This window comes from Lontra canadensis, unplaced genomic scaffold (assembly GCF_010015895.1).
Source record: "Lontra canadensis isolate GAN:19392208 unplaced genomic scaffold, GSC_riverotter_1.0 scaffold112, whole genome shotgun sequence".
Lineage (NCBI taxonomy): Eukaryota > Metazoa > Chordata > Mammalia > Carnivora > Mustelidae > Lontra > Lontra canadensis.
This window is the reverse complement of record NW_022631106.1, coordinates 4,813,825-4,831,280: the sequence shown is the minus strand read 5'-3', so window position 1 is coordinate 4,831,280 and position 17,456 is coordinate 4,813,825. Positions and strand designations below refer to the sequence as shown.

Here is a 17,456-nt window from a genome sequence, read left to right as displayed (position 1 = left end):
ACCTGAAGTTGATTTCTGTTTAGATCGGTTGTGTACCAGTTGGAACTCGGGTGCCTAGCCCTGCAGTGCGGTAACATGATCTGTGCTTTGAATAGTTGCCAGAGAGCCATGCGGCGGCTGGCAACAGGCTCCGTCCATGTTGCAAGGAGAGCGATCTGTTTCAAAGCGGAGCCACAGAGCAGGGGGACAAGTAAACCCGATGTGCAGGAGGGCCGTTTCTCATTATCTTGCTGTGTTTTCCTTTTATAGATATTTAAATGTATTCTCCATTTTAAAAGGGCACTAATTCAATTTGGACTTTTTTGGAGGTGAGGGTGGAGGCTGGGGGTGGGGAGGGGTTGGCCAACCACATATAGAAACCCACCCAAGTGATTTCTGAGGTCCCTTCTCTTCTTTGGTGGTCTGTTTTCTCTAAAGGGAAGATAATATTACAACAGTCACCCCTTCCCCCACGTTTTTCTGGCTCTCATCACACTCCCGGGAAATCTTATACAAGGAAAGGTAGTGACACGGAAGATGTTCATAAGGAGAATATATAGGAATAAGAGGAGGGAGGGGTCCTGGAAAAATTGCATCCACTGACCTTTGAAAAGTGAAGTTAAGAAATCCGGGATCAAAAATCAGAGTAATTCAAAACTATAATAACAACAATAACAAGAGTAGATAACATTCATTCATTCATAGATAACATTTACTAAGCACCCACTCTGTCAGGTACTGTTCTAAACACCTTGCATAAACATTTTACTGTCCTTACTTTGTGGGTAAGGAGATTGAGGCATAGAGAAATCTATAATGCTCAAGATTGTGCTGCTCGTAGTAGAACTCAGATTCCAACCCCGGCCATCTTTCTCTGTCTCTCCAGAGCCCTCTTGCTTATCTGGAAGGTCTCCCGTCCCTGCTACCCCAATTGGCCTTAAGTAGGAACTGTGCCAGAAGTCCAGCGGCAGACTGTCCATTGCACTGGGGGCTTTGCCCAGTTACACTGTTTGGAGAAAAGTAAAGAGGCTCAGTGATTTGCCTGAGGATACACAGATAGGTTTTAGACTCAGAATTCCACTGTCTTTCCTCTATCACATAGCTAGGTGTTTTTTCCAACACTGCGAGTGACAGCTTTCAATAATAAAACCAGGAAGCTATTTCTGCAAGGCAATATCTGCTTTCCACGTAGCAGCATTTCTATTTTGTCCCTGCAGTGGCATAAGCCATTAAAGTGGCTTCAGACCCCTATTGCCTCACACTGGATCCTAGGTCACTGAGGTCACTGAGCATGTCACAGGGACCCCGACGTACTGTAACCATCCCATTAATGCTTGAAGCCCAAAGACAACATCAAAGGGAGTGGTCAGTGCAGGATTTTAAAACAGCTCACTGTGTGCGATTTGGTTTTTCATTTATGCAACTAATCCAACACATACCCATTCACAGAAATCTTTCTGTTTTTATTCAAATATGTTCAAAACCACTTCCCAACTGCTATTAGGGGGAAGCCAATTGGTATTACAGAAAGAACATGGAGATTCAAAGACCTTCAAAACAAATCTCCAACCCTCGCTAGCTGAGGAGCGTTGGGCAACTTACATGCCCCTTCTCTAGCCCTTCCTGCAACTCCCCAGGGGAGTGACACCGCAGACAACTTAGGAAAAGCTACTGGCACACAGGAAGTGCTCAAAATCTTTGTTACTCTTGTCTTGATTTTCATTCAGTGGAAATTTAGAGAGCACCCTTTATTTTCCTAATGTGATCTTCAATTGCCCACAATTACTTAACTCATGATAACCCAGGTGGATGGTCTTTACTATTCCTCCCTTTTAAACTATGCCCCATAGACAGCAGCAAAGTGACTCCAAAAACACAGACTGGGTTGGCACACTTTTGAGCTGTGCTGGCTTGGCTGTAATTGAAAGAGTGGAGTAATCTTTGAAATATTTAAAGACACAAACAATGTTCAAGCTACAATATTAAGTAAAAGACAAAACTTTATTCTGTAGGACCCTCTTCTGGCTACATATTATAACTATATATACCACTTGACTCTAGTGGTGGAATTATGGGTGAAATTTGTGTTTTTCTTTCAGCTTATTTATACTTTCTGAATTATCTAATGAATATGTATTACTTTTGTAAAGGAAAACAGCTTGGAGAATTAAAAGATTTCTTTAACGACTTTTTTTTATTTTGTCCTATTGTGTCTGTGAATAGGCAGTAACAGACCTTGGAAACTATTTTTCTGAAAGCTTGATAAGTAATGAAACTGTGGGCTTTGGGGTTCACCATTTTATGATTAAGACAACAACATTATAAAACAACCAGGTTAATTTAGAAAATCTTGCTATCTATAAAAAGTAATGTGCACAGATAAAAGTATTGGAAATCATGAACTAGAATGATAAGACTGTTGGTCAATCAAAAACAACAATATCTACTAGTGTAAGATGTAGTCCCTCTTCCGGGACACTTGAGATGTTTTACTTCTTGTGCTAGCGGTCAGTCAGGCCAATTACGAAACAGGAGAAACTCTTCTGTACTCCCCTTAAAAAATAAACTCCTCTAATTTTCCTACTGATGAATTAAGAAACAGAAGAATTTCTTAGAATCCAAACAGAGTCAATTTTAAAAATCTTCTGATCATTTTTATCAACATTCCTTCATATAGTATACTTTTCCTTTTTATCTTGGAGTATTTTCCCAGATCAGAAATGGACAACCTAAAACAAATAATGTGTAATCTAGATCCAGGTTTCCAATGCAATATCCAGTATGTGTGTTGATTATTCTTAAAATAGGAGGCCAGAGGATTCCCATCATGCCAGTGGATGGCTTTCTAACAATTAGAGGGATTCTTCTAGATTGGAATAAAACTAAGGCCATCAGATATAAACAAGAAATCTCCTTCTCTTGGGGCGCCTGGGTGACTCAGTGGGTTAAGCCTCTGCCTTTGGCTTAGGTCATGATCCCAGGGTCTTGGGATCAAGGCCTGCTTCAGGCTTTCTGCCTGCTTCCCTCCTTCCCCTCTGCCTGCCCCTCTGCCTACTTGTGATCTCTCTCTGTCTGTCAAATAAATAAATAAAATATTAAAAAAAAAAAGAAATCTCCTTCTCAAATACTTATCTAGAGAAGCAAGTCAGGGAGCATCTAACTTCACTAGTGTGATAGAAACTTCCAGATAGGCAGCAACATCCTGACATAGTGATTCTGCTGTCATTTTCTATTCCTACTTAAAATATTAACGGATTATCTTTCAACTGTGTTGACTCCCTGGGGTCTTATTCATATGCTTTGCTGATAAGCAATAAAGAGTATTACATTTGACCTATACAAGGTGATTTGTTCAACTTTCCGTAACCCTGACACCTAACATTGGAACTAGTATGTGGTAAATGTACAATAGGATTTTTATTTGTGTTTGTGGTGTTTGTTTTTGTTGTTGTTGTTGTTTGTCTTCAAGTACATGACCTCCTTTAAGGGACGGCAGGTACACTGTCCCTCCACACATAAATCAGCATGCTTCATGACCCCACTCTTGTCATGGTCCTTTCCCACATCATCACCCTCTCCTCTGGACAGAATGACCTGCAAAATAAGCAAACTGACTCTCATTTTCCCAGGTCTTAAGAATGTTTCTCCCAGACCTCCCAAGTCCATGACCCTTCGCTCTCCTTGAAGACAGTCTTCTAGAAGCTACCCAACATGTGTTCTTCACATTCTCACCTCTCATCAGCTCCTCACAACAATCAGATCCAACTTCTATCCCTACCACTATGCCAAGACTTCTGTCAATATGTCACAAACAAGCTTCCACAGCCAGAGGTCCCCTTTATTTCCCTGTCTCAGCCATCTTCTCAGCAGCGTTGGTAACTATCCTGTCTCAAAACATCCCTCCACCCCCAGCCTTCCCCCACCACATTTCCTATCAATGCTTCTATGTCTCTTTCTGGCCTCTCTTCAGGCTCCACCTTCACTTCACTCTAGAAATGTTGGGTTCTCCAGTGCAGAGTGTTCTTTCTCTTGCTAGCCATCCTCCCTCATCATCTCATCTTTCCCGTGACTTTAAATGTGGTGACTCCCAAATGTGAGCTTCTAGGTCAGACTGTTCCTCTGAGCTTCTGACTGTCACACACGAGTCTTTCAGCTTGGATAGTTCACAGACACCTCAATCATTATGTCGTCAAAATGGACCACAGATTCCATATCTTTCCCGCTCACACCTGTTCCCCCCCTGACTTTCCTGTTCTAGACTTCTGCATCTATCCATTTGCTTAGATTAGAAATCTGAGAGTGAGTTCTGACTTGTCCCTCTCCTCATCCCTTACCCAATCCACCAGCAAGTTATTTCAATTTTCTGCTTCAAAATATGCTCTAACATCCGCAAGGGGTCTAAATGATTGGGCCTTTCTTCTCCAACTTCACCATGGAACCCTGCTCTTCAATGCCCAGCCACACAAACTACCTTGTTGTTCTTAGAACATGTCAAGGTCTTTCCACACTCAGAGCATCTGTCACTAGTCCCCTGCCCTGAGCACCATTCACCCTTCCTAACTTTTATGCACCTGAATACTTGGTGTTCTAATTCAGAATTCTCTTTGTAAGGAGAACCTCTGCGACTACAATTGTTGTTTTAAGTCATTATGTCTTATGTATTTTTCCTTAGAGGACTTACCACAATTTCTAAATCGTTGTGTTTTTTTTTTAACTCATTTGCTTGTTGTCTATATTATTTTTCCGAGTCCTAGCTTGAAGAATAAAAATACCATGTCTATCTTTTTTAGTGATATCACCCAACATGCAGCACCATTTGTGACACTTAGTATGTACACAATTACTATTTGCTGAGTGAACTAGTAAATATTTTAGATGAATATACTGAGCCAAAGTAAGGTGGAATAACTTGTCAAATTATAAGTTTAAAATCCAGGATTGGATTGTGGGTCTTCAGATATAGATTTAAAACCTTTCCCACCACACCAGAGGATCCTTCCTACAAGTGACCCAAATAAGGAGTTCATGAAGCAGCCAGTTTGCTTAACCTTCTGCAGGAGGATTCAGAAAATGTATCAACAAGGCATGTTGCTTTAGAAAGGAATTCTTTTATCTGGCAAAATTTCTTACTATTGAATAAATATTAATTAATGGTTAGGTATCAGTTGTTATAAGACATTCAAAGGCAGGGTCATTGCCATTAGGCATGTATAGGGTCAGACATAACCCATCCACAGGCATCATCACATAAGCCCTGGATCTAAGGAAGAGAGGCTCTGATAGCATTCACTGAGTCTCCCCTATATTCCTCACTCATCGCTGGGCTAGGCTGGCAATAGCATAAAGATAAAATACACCCTCCCCTTCAGCAAACCTTAAGAGCTCAGGAACTCCCAAGACAGACAGATATTTGCAATATGCACATATGATATAAATTTAGGCATTTATTATATATAAACATATATACCTTATATGTACAAAATATTTTCATAAACACACATGGATTATGTATACATGTGCGTATATATTCAGACCTGTCTATTGACAAATATATATGTATTGTTATCCAAAACCATATATATACATGCATAAATTCCAACACATACATAACTATAAGCACATATAGGTATGTGGGTATATGTTCACAACACACAAACACACACACACATACACAGAGGTTATTCCAAATTTCTGTTTTACATTTCTCAAGGCATTTACATATACCCATAAAATTCTTGAGAAAAACAAAGGTCTTGCATTGGGGGGAGTGAAGACAATATATCAATACTGCGTATAGTGTCAATATAAACCACGCCAAAATATGAGGCAACAAGCATTCTTCTTTATATAGCATTCTTTTTAAAGCTGTATTAATCAAATACCTATTTGTTTAGCTAGTTTTCAAAGACAATCCAATCTGTAAGCACTGGTAAATTTTTTAACAGTGGCAGTCTCTGTCTAGAATAAATGGAAAGAGAGATGCTAAGAAAAATAAAAACAACTGCCATGTAAAGGGGGGACTATTTACGTTTTTAGTGAATTACGTCACCATAACTCCTGGACTCCCAAAAGAATGGGAATATTAAAATTTTTGTGGCCTGTGTACTTATTTTATCCCAGTGAGCCTCCACTCCCCTAGACTATCCACACAATACTCAGTGTCAGTACAGGATGCCAATTACTCCAACCACACTTATTTCATAAAGCCAATTTTGACTATCACTGTCATTTGTATAAACCAGAAAAATCGTTACTTGAATTCAAAATCATTCTAATTTATTTGCTTATAGATGCCTTACAAATAGAACAGAATGGTTAGACATGCCATATGATTCTCTACATCCAAAGACATATCATTTTATAAAGGTCTATCAGCCAATTGCCTCTTCAATTGTTCCCCATCACAGCGACGCACTAGTGGGAAACATGACCTTTCGGAAGCCAAAGTGGGACTCTTCTTAGTACTCCACTGTCATTTCAGACTTGTCTCCAATACTTCCTATGCCTGCAGACAGGTCCAGGCTGATCTTAATCTTCGTGGAGACAGAGGTCCTAGCACTTGCCTTGGTTAGCTAGCTCAGAAACCCTAACCCCAAGTTGGTGGTTTGTTCTTTCTTTCCTCCGACCCTGCTAACCAGGTTAAATGTTCCTGTACATGCTTTATGTTCATTATAATATACATGATGTTTAATATTTACCCACCGTCCTTGGCTTTTAACATCAAATATACTGTCTTCTTAAGTTTTTGTTGGAATTTCTGAACCTACACTCGGTCATCATGGAGGAAATGTCTTTATATACTTAATGTTCTCAGACAATCAACAAAAATGTAGTTTCTATTTCATCTCTGTTGTATGAGCCCCCTCATTCCTGGTGGCATCCCACCAAAATCAAACTGGGGACTCATCCTGTTAATATATTTCTTTCCATATAACCCCAGCACTATGGGTCTTTCCCCATAATGCTACCCCCCTGAAGATGTATGTACAGCTTACTTTTACTAGCATCCCCTATCTGTCTAATCTTTAATGACATTCTAAGCCTCTTCACAAGCCTAATTTCGTTTCTTTCATGAAAATGTAAGTCAAATTATGTGTTTACCTGAACTGACAATCATCAGTTGAGGAAAACAGGTAAAATAGTACTCAGGGACATAAACTCTATGACTGTCCCCCAACCCTGATTTTTAAATTTTTGCTTATCTCAATTATATTTATTTCTATCATTCACTTTATCTCTTTTATCCAAGTCTATAATTCTGGGTAGACACGCACACACATACACACACACACACACGCATGTGCTGATGATAAACAGATTAAGAATCAAATGCTAACATCTCATCCATCATATGTCTTTATAAGTGGATTTAATATTCAAATTCAATAAATACATTTCATACATTAGTCATAAAAGTGACTAACTGGCCAGTAATAACATACTAGTGGTATTTTTTTTTAAGTCCTACCCTCAGCCCCTATATTGAACATCATCATTTAGCTTCTCTCTATGGTTTTTCCAGCTAGTCCCAGTGCATAGGCTAAACCCTAACAAATACAATATGGGAAGATCACAGCTTTCCCCAAAATGCAAGGGCATAACTCACTGCCTTCTTACTTCATTCTTTCCAGAATGTCACCAGAAAGATATCTTATTTGTTACATTGAAACTTCATGATGCAAAATCAACTCTCTTAAAAAAGGTTTTAACACAGTATTTGGAAGCTTCTGAGAATTAGTCAATACACCAAACAGAGACACACATACTATCCTAAATCAGACATAAGGCTGTTACAAGAATATACTGCATATTTCTGCTATTTTCAAGTATATTTACTTATTGACACAGCACGCACAACTCACCTTCCCTCCTTCCACGGATTGCTGGTAAGTGGATCAGGAAATGCATCTGAATTAAGGTGACTGATGCATTACAACTATGAAATACTTCCAAAGTATGTATCTGTGTAAAAGTGTCATACACATCAGATAGTCAGCCAATTGCCTTATGATAAATATATGGTAACCGCATAAGTGTATTAGAAAATGAGGATAACCATCTGAAATTTATAAATATTCAAACCTTTACTGAAAGCAGCTTGTATGTGAAATTTAAATGACATATAATACACCAGAAAAAAGGCTCCATTCCAAAGATCTACAAAAAGGAATTGTATTTACAGATGACATGAACTAATCAAATACATCTAGCATCGTCTGGAAAACTTAATGGCATGCCATAACTTAATATCACAGTAAATATGCATAACAGAACCCATAATTATTTTTCTAATAATCAAGCCAAAAGCAAAGAAGTAAATGGAGCAATATAAAAATGAAAACAGAAAAAGACAAAGGCGAATACCACAAAAAACGTTTATAACTCAGATGGCTTGAGAAACCAGTTAAACCCCTGAAGCTTTTGGTTTTTTGTCTTATATTTTTGTGTTTTGTTTTTATCACATGCTCGTCCTCCCTGCCCCTAAACACTAAAATGCCCTCAAGATTCTGCAGATAGCTCAGAGCGTGGCTATTCGAAATCCCTCCCGTGGAAACAGGTTAATGGAAGGTACGGATGTGTCCAGAAGACAGGCAATCTCTCCATCAGGGGAAAGACTGAAAGGAAAGCAATAGCCCCTAGTTCCCCCAGCATCTTCTAGGTGGTCACTGTTAATTTTCCTCTGAGTCCTGCCTTAGGTATTCATGACAGCTGCAAAGTAAAATGCTGTGCCCAGATCAAAGCTTGCATACCATGCAGGTTCTCTGTTCCCTCATCAACACCAAACTGCTCCTCCGGGGAGGTTTCCAAAATGCAAATGCAGTGTGGGCTTCTCAGATGGATTTGATTTCAATCAAAATTAGTGCCAAACAAACATCTTTGATATGGAAAATGTCTGCATGTCTACACTAGCAAATAAGAAAGAATTATCCACCAACCAGCACCAAGTGTTCTTCCAAGAGGTTAAAGGAAGAAACTAGTGTATCTGTAAATGTTAAAATATCTGTTGTAAAGATGAAGAAACTGAGAGACAATAATAAAGGGAATCAAATTATCAGAAGAACTACCATAAAACTTTGGGAAAAGTTAATATTTCATAGTCTTTAATAAAGCAAGGCTATTATCATTTCATATGGAAATATTTTGAAAGTTTATAGCTAGTGCACATTAAAAGCACATTTCATCAATAAATTTTCACATGCTGAACATATTAGCATATAATTTTAAGGAGGAATTTTAAAATATCAAACAGAATGAAGTACTAAGCTCAGGTGCCTTGTTTTTACATATTTTCAATTAATCCACTGAGCTCCTAACAATCTATTCTGCATTAAATGTAATTTGGTGTACAGATGAGTCACTTTTAAACACAGTTTAAGGTTTATATAAGGACGCACAATTAAGGGAGTACGATTAGGTGACCAAAGTCCTGTTGGCCAGAGAGTGGAATAAGTACGCATCCTCAGTCTGGTTGTGGCCCATTTGAACTGATGGGTCTGCCTGGTTCTTGACACAAGCACACTGCTATCTATTTTTAAGTTAGAAATAATAGGCTTACAAGACGCAGTAATGCATATGTGGAGATGCATGTGTGTGGAGAGGAAATGGAGGAAGTTCTCTGACAACACATGTTTTCCATTTTAATTATTCTCCAAAGTTTTTTTTCTTTTTTTTTGTTTTTGTTTTTGTTTTGTTTTGTTTTGTTTTTTAAATATCAGCAGAAGTGAATGTCAAGAAGGAAGTTTTAAGTCAAAGCTTCACTGGCCCGGGGGTGGTGTTATGCCATTATCAGGCCTTTGTAACCTGCATGAGCTCTAACAGGTGCAGTGAAAGGGAGGCCCATCTTACCTGCTCCTAAGAGAACTAGGTTCTTGATAGCACCTACAGAGGATGGAAACATGTCTGGAAATATTCTAGGACCTTCCTATTAGAGGAAATCACAAGTAAAATGTAAAAGCAAAATTCAAATACCAGCTCAACAACTAATTCTATGCTGGGATCACCAAAACAAAATGAAAAAGAAATGCTCTGTTCTAAAATCTCTCAAGAAAATGCTGGTGGCAATGATTTGATTAGTGATGTATCTGTATATGCCGCCCAATAACTAGAAACAGTAATCCAGCTAGCAAAGAAAAAAATATCCCTGCCGGGGCCAGGAAAAATGACCAGCCATAGACAACAGAAGGGGTGAACTCCAAGCAGTCTCTCATTTTCATGTTTTTGTAGTCTTCCATGTCAGCCACTGCCTGGATCCAGATGACATATAGCATCACCACCAGGGAAAACAGGATGCCTGAGAAGGACAAAACAAAAGACCTTTAGTCTTTCTGAAGATGTTTTCCCAAGAATGCTAACCAATCATTTGCCTGATGATATGTCTCTAAAAATACCATTCTAGCCAAATCACCTACTTTGTACCATATCCTTTAGTATGTGTTTTATATGCACCCTGCTTATCTTTAATTTTCAAAGCATTAAGATGAGAGTTATGACAATATAAGTAAAACTGCAACAGCTGACATGCATTTATTAAGTACTTACTGTATGCCAGGCACTGTATTAGGTGCTTATGACCGTAAGAGTCAAAGATCCTGCCTAGTGGAATTTCTCCTAACATTTCCCTTCTGTACTATATGTCCGGTTTGGGGTGAGCACTGTAATACATTATTTATTTCGAGATGTACAATGAGTTGATAAAATAGGTACTATTGACCCTCGGTTTTAAGTATGTGCCAACACCACTAGTAGTTTTCAGAGCTGATTTTCAGTTCAGGTCTTTCCAACTATTATTATATTATTATACCATAGCTAACTAGTGCTGCAGGTAATTTTGTCAATGAAAACAGAAGCCAAAGTAAGTATCAGACAAGAACAGAGAGGAGAGCACTGAACTCCTATAAAGGAATAAACGTGATTCTTTTTAATTGAAATATAGATGCTGAAGATTGTATAGCATAAAAGCAACATTGCCTGGAAAGAATGAGGAAAAAAATTTAATGAAAAAATTCTGTGGAATGTAAAACCTTAGGTTTAAGAGCAAGAGCCTTATTAGGCAAGAGAAAGGAACGGAAGAAGAAGGGAGGCATGCAAGGAGCGAGCAAGATGACAGAAGAGCTTCACGAATGCTAAAATTGGAGAATACTGCAAAGCATACACTTTTCCACATGGCTGTCCCTGAAATAACAGAAGGGAGGAGCACCACCTTCTGAGCTGCAAACCCAGGACAGTCGGCTCAGCTGATGCACTGGTGAGTGGGTGACAGGTCCCACACACAAACCATGCAGCCTGAGGGATTCAAATTTGTTGCTGAGCAAAATATACTTGAGGTCATTTGCTAGCTGTCCAAAAGTTCAATCCAAACAAGTCAAGGACCTATTACAGTCTTTGAATTAATGAATGAAACCATCAGGCATAAAATCTCCATATTCTAATTGCGAGTCAGTCTGAAAGGCAAACATAACCCTATGACTGGGAGCAGAGATGAAGGCATATTGGCAGGACAGAGTAGCTTTTAAGAGCCTATTAATCACCCTTCTCCAGTTAATTGTGATCCTCCAGTATTTAGGATGTCCTCTCTCTCTCTTGGGCCATCCATTGCGTAACGAATCCTGAGAAGCACACACAAAAGAAGGGCTCATAAACATGCCAAGGTGAGTCTTAAACTTTCTCATAATCGGGATACAAACCACAGAGCAATGGGGAATCAACATAGATGCTTCGCTAATAAGAAACATCCTTCACACTGTGGTCTGTAATGTAAATGCAAATACTGGAGCACAGAAGAGTGCAATTTAGCCACTGAACAACAGCTATGTCAGAGAGAAATAGTAAAGTCATAGCCCGCGAGCAAACTCCCTGCAAAGCCGTACCTCAGATGTTGACAACAATACGGCAAGGCCATGTGTTGTCGAGCAACTCTGTGCATTCCAATACATTTTTCTGCAAATATATAGACACTGCTCTCCCCTAATATAAAGGTTTGGCTTAGTTATTTGCATACTATTTGCCTTATGCAAACAGACTGCAAACCTTTGTTGTTATTTGTTGATATGTTTCTTAACGCTCTCGCATCATGTGAGTCTCCTGTGCTTTCGGATAGTTTTACAAAAACAGAAAATTGCCTTTGTGAAGAACCAGTAGCCTTATGCATATTTTCTTTCAAAAGTTGCAACACCCCTTACTGAATTTAGAGTATTTAAAAATAAATGTATTGCAAGTAACCATGTAGATGATTCTTAATAAGGAAGAATTAACTTACATTTTAAAATTGATGTTATTTGAAGAGCATTTACATCCTGAAATCAATGAAAATAGGTGTTTCTATCACTACAATCTTGAACTTGTTCACTAATTGAAGATACTGTCATTTAATTCATATTATATCCATTTATAATTACATCTTCCCATGGGGTAAAAGAGTGTTTCCCTACCTGTTAAATTGCCGATGTTTTATATGTGTGTATGTGTGCATGTGCACACTCAAATGCAGAGGGACAACAGAAAGTGAATGGACTAACAGACTATGGAAAGTATTTACACCAAGGCCAAAGGTTTATTTAGCTGACATGGTAGCAAGAATTTATGATGAGGGGTTTATGCAATGCATCCAGCCAACAGAAGAGTCAGGAGACTATTACATAGGGGTAGACTGATCAAACCAATAAATATATTGAGGTTAATTGGAATCATGTTCTTCTTTACTGCCTGAAAAGAGAGTTGCAAATTTGAAAAGGGGGAAAGCTAGAATAAAGTCTATGATGTTGTTTGGAATTAAATGTATCAGGGTGAATTTATGGTTCTAGAGAGATAGATAGACAGATAGAGAATTAAAAGTATGTGTGTGTTAAGACACATCCATGGGTATACACCTACATCTATTTCCTGGCTCTATGTCCTGGGAGGATCTGACCACCATAACACCTCCGTAGCATGGAGCACACCAAGGGTCTAGATCTTAGCTTCTAAATATCAGGAACCAGGCATCTCAAAGAAATAGGTGAATCCAGGTTGGGACAGAAAGTACAAGATAAGTCTGGAATGTCAGATGTGGTCTCGGAATGGTGGGAGCGTTTCAGAAGCTAGCTTTAGAGGCTTCCCCCGGCCAGTTCTGAGGCAATCAGACTATCCAACCAATAATGATAATGGCACATGATACCTCACTGAATAAAAGAGAAATCCATGAGCCCACAGTGATAGAAATACATGAATGAATACATTAGATAGGGAGGAGGGAAAGCTTTTCCTCAGAGAATGCTAACTTATAAATGTAGAAGGAATAGCTCATTTAGAAATCACCATTTGACAATCATTTAAGTAATAATTCAGGCAAGAAACAAAAATGGATGCTAAAACTAGTAAATGAAATTTAGATGAGAAATAAATATTTACAGAGGCTCAAAGTCTCTTCCTACAAAATACTTATCAATTATAAAGAGGAAAACAGTAATTTCATACTGAAGAAACCTGGCAAATATCACCTTACTCAAATGATCAGAGTGAACATCACTGGTGGCACAGCATATTGATGTCACTAACCACCTTGTAAGATACAATGAGAATAACATAGCATCACTGCTATGATACAGCCAAAAATGGAAAGCCTAAATCCAATCAGAAGGAAACATCAGACACACCAATTCAGGAACATTCTAGAAAATCATGGGCCTGTACTCTTGTAGAGTCAAGGTCATGAAGGTCTAAGTAGGACTTATTCTGGTCTGGTGGAGATGACATAACTAATAAATGCAAAGCACGTTCCAGGACTGGAGCCTTTTGCTATAAAATACACTGAGACAGTGAAACATGAATGAGTCTCTGGGTGAAGGGATTTTCAACTCCTATGTTAATCTGAAAATATTTCAAAACAAAAGACAAAATGAATGAATTAAAAAAAAAAAAAGCATGGTGGGAATCTGTGGTTGTGTGTTAGAAAGGGCATATGATGGCGGGAATGGGAGGAGAGTACATGTGTTTGTACACCCAGAAAGACACATCTTCTTTTGGTGGGCTATTGTGATGATTAATGAACAGTACTACTGCTGATTTGGTTCACCTACCAAGTGGAGCGTCTTATCTGGGGGAACACTAATGGAAAAATACTATGTTAAAATCTTATTTATTATCCTTTGATATCTTAAAGGACTCTCCTTCATGAAAACACAAGTAATAATTGTCCTTCAGTAACAAGTGAGTTACATGTCAAACCCACTTGTCTCTGTGATTTTAGCAGGAATAGAAATATTGCTAATATTTAGGTAATTATTTATTTATTTATTTATTTTTAAAGTTTCTTTTTTTTTTTTTTTTAATTTGACAGACAGAGTTCACAAGTAGGCAAAGAGGCAGGCAGAGAGAGAGAGAGGAAGGGAAGCAGGCTCCCTGCTGAGCAGAGAACCCGATGCGGGGCTCCATCCCAGGACCCTGGGATCATGACCTGAGCTGAAGGCAGAGGTTTTAACTCACTGAGCCACCCAGGCTTCCCAATAATTTGTTTTTAATTTGTTATATTTAAATTTGGTTATATTTTGAAAGCATAATTTATTTCCAATTAAATTTAAAAATACCTAATTGTTTGAAGACCAAAAAAATGCATTAAACAGCTCACTGGAGGTATAATCAAAGTAAGATTTGTGATAATAAAACCATGGACAAATACTTAAGTTACAAGAAGATTTGTGATAATAAAACCATGGACAAATACTTAAGTTACAAGAAGAATGTGTTGGTTCTCTTACTAACATGCAGTGTGGGGAAGAGCCACTCATGATTTTACAACTCTTAACAAAGTTGAAAACTTTTCCCTCAAAATATCATGAATTCAATCTGGAAAGCATTTTCTCTGAAACAAAGGTCACAAAGTCACAACAGGCCATTAGGAACACAATTGTTGATGACAAACAATATGGAAATGTTCACAATGTAGGAAAAAATACAAAAGAATTTCACCAACACCGAGTCACAGACTGAAAATAAAACTGCATGTCCTCAATATTTCATGGAAACAAGTATGGAAAAATAAAGATTTTGTATACTACATTTTAAAAACCAGTTTTAAAAACACATTCCTAGGGAAAAGTTAACCACAGAAATGGGAACTCTTCAAAAAGACAGGCAAATGTCAAACCCCTATATTCTTGCCTAGAAATACATATACTTGTATTAAAAAACAAAAGCCTTTTGGAGTTGCTGAAAAAACAATAAACTTGATCTTTAACTGCTTAGATATAACAGCCTTTGAAATATGTTTTAGTAACTTCAATCATGAGCAGCTATCGGGTACTTGGAAAAGAATCATGAATTCAAGATGATTTCACTAGCCTCTTTTAGTCACACTTGCACATAAATTCAGTGGCAACTCATTTCAGCTTTCTATGGGCACAGGAAAGACCAAAGAATTCAATAGTCAAAAAAATTGCATTATGAAAAAAATTAAAATGAACAGTAAATTAGAATCGGAAAAATAGTGAGTTTTCTCTAACAGGAGGGCTGCATGTACTTTAAAGACAGGACAATATTCAGCAAGAGCATCTAGAAAAACAGAAGTAGAAAGTCAGCTTCATAAAATTTTAGGGATGATAGCATCGGCTTACTCCTTGTCTATTTTCAGAGGATGAAATGAGTTCTATAGTCACAAGGTCAAAGTAGCCTGTGGCATAACTCAAACAGACACCCTAATAGCAGGTATAACACAGTAGGATGAAGACACTCACAGACACCCTACAGTGGGGGAAATTTCCAAGGAGGTGGTGAGAAATGAGGGTACTTTTCCAGGTGGGGCTCCCGGGAAGGTACAGAGTGGGTTCATGCTAACTATAGAAATGAAGAAAAAATCTGAAGTGTGGGTAAGCATACGAAAGATAGCAGTGTTAATGGAATGGTGAACCTGGATCTAACATGCCCAGGAGAAAGAACAAAAAGGAAACTTGATAAGCTATATATTTACTATCATTCTCCAAAAGGAAACAGTAATTTATCAAGAAATACATAATGAATGCCTTCTCAGATCTGCAGAGGATCACCAAGCAGCATAAATGACCATGTCCTCACAAAAAGCTTTTGCAGAAGATCCATAAATGGTCTTCATATCAACATTTCTGAAATTGGTCCATACTAATCGTTGAAGGTATTATATTAAGTCCCTATAGTTTGAAGGTTGTTCTAATGGGTAAAAAGCATCCCAGGTTCATTGTTTCTCTTTCTCATTTTTTTTTAACTGAGGTGTAATTTACATAGAGCAAAATGTACAAGTTTTAAGTGTATGGTTTGATGAATTTTGACAAATGTAAACATCATGTACCCACAATCCATTAAAAATAGAATACATCCATCACTGTCACTCCAGGGAGGTTCTTCAGGCCTCCTCACCCCAGTTCCCCAAAGCACCTACCACTATAGCAGAGCTTTGCTCTTAGAACTTTGTAGAAATGAAATCATGACAGTGTGCAGTCTTTTGTCTCTGGCTGTTCATACTCAACATGATGACCGAAAATCCACCCAGGCTGTGCATGTCTTAGTAGTTCCCTCCTTTTTACAGCTGAGAACTATTCCCATTGTATGAACAGGCCATGGTTTGTTTATCCATTTATCTCCTGATGATCATTTGGGTTCTTTGTAGGTTTGGGCTATAATAAATTAAGCCACTACGAGTATTTTTGGTCCATGATGTTCTAACTCAAACACGGAGTCCTGAAAAGACATATACAATTCCTTAGACAAATGGTTTTAAAAAAAGAAATGGGCAACAGTATCTGTTTATGAAACAGGATCTTATGCCATATACAATGACGCTGGGCTTACAGATGCTATGGCAGTGACCTGCAGTGCACCTGCTTTGACTTTCTCCCACACCCCTTAAGAATACAGTCTTCTCTTCCTCAAGCATCAGTTTTGTCAACAAAAATTTGACAGCTGTTCAATAGTGCTCACTGTGCAATTAAACTCTCCAAGGGCTTGGAGCACAGGGATGACTTTTTTAAGTCACAGTTTTTTGTTTTTGTTTTTGCCTTTTTTTTTTTAGTGCATTTATGTATAATGCAGTAAAAATGTCATATTTTGCAATATACAAAATATGACATATAAATGAATGTTATGAAGTTTCATTATCAAATGAACCCCTGCAAACTGGTCCCCAAATTAGGAACCAGAATGCTACGCTACATCTTTGTTTTCTGGGACTTCTTTGGAAAGACAGTTGTCCCTCAGGTATCTAGAGATCATCTCTAGCCTTTAATTTAGAGGATATAGAAGCACAACCCAGGAGAAAGAGCTAGACCCTTTCTGAGAATGCGCAAGGGTTTAACCTCTTGGGATGGAATAATAGTGCTCCTTCATGATACGGATGACAATGGAGTCCATAAGTGGTATGTGTTTGGGATCCAAATTCATAAAAGACTTTGGATAATGTCTGCAAATGATCTTCTATATAGGGTCATTACATTTATGTATGTGTTTTAAAAACATAGAGTATTAACTTTTAAAAT

The 17,456-nt window shown here is 38.1% G+C and overlaps 1 protein-coding gene across 3 annotated transcripts in view; it reads right to left on the bottom strand.

Moving 5' to 3' along the window:
- Nucleotides 1–9,880: 9,880 nt before the first annotated feature.
- TMEM182 (transmembrane protein 182) overlaps nucleotides 9,881–17,456 on the bottom strand; it is a 56,485-nt gene continuing 48,909 nt past the window's right edge. For all 3 annotated transcript variants that reach the window (XM_032840415.1, XM_032840416.1, XM_032840417.1), the window contains one exon: nucleotides 9,881–10,270. In XM_032840415.1, coding sequence (XP_032696306.1) covers nucleotides 10,050–10,270 — 221 coding nt within the window. In that variant the 3' untranslated portion in view covers nucleotides 9,881–10,049. The remainder of the gene's footprint in view (nucleotides 10,271–17,456) is intronic.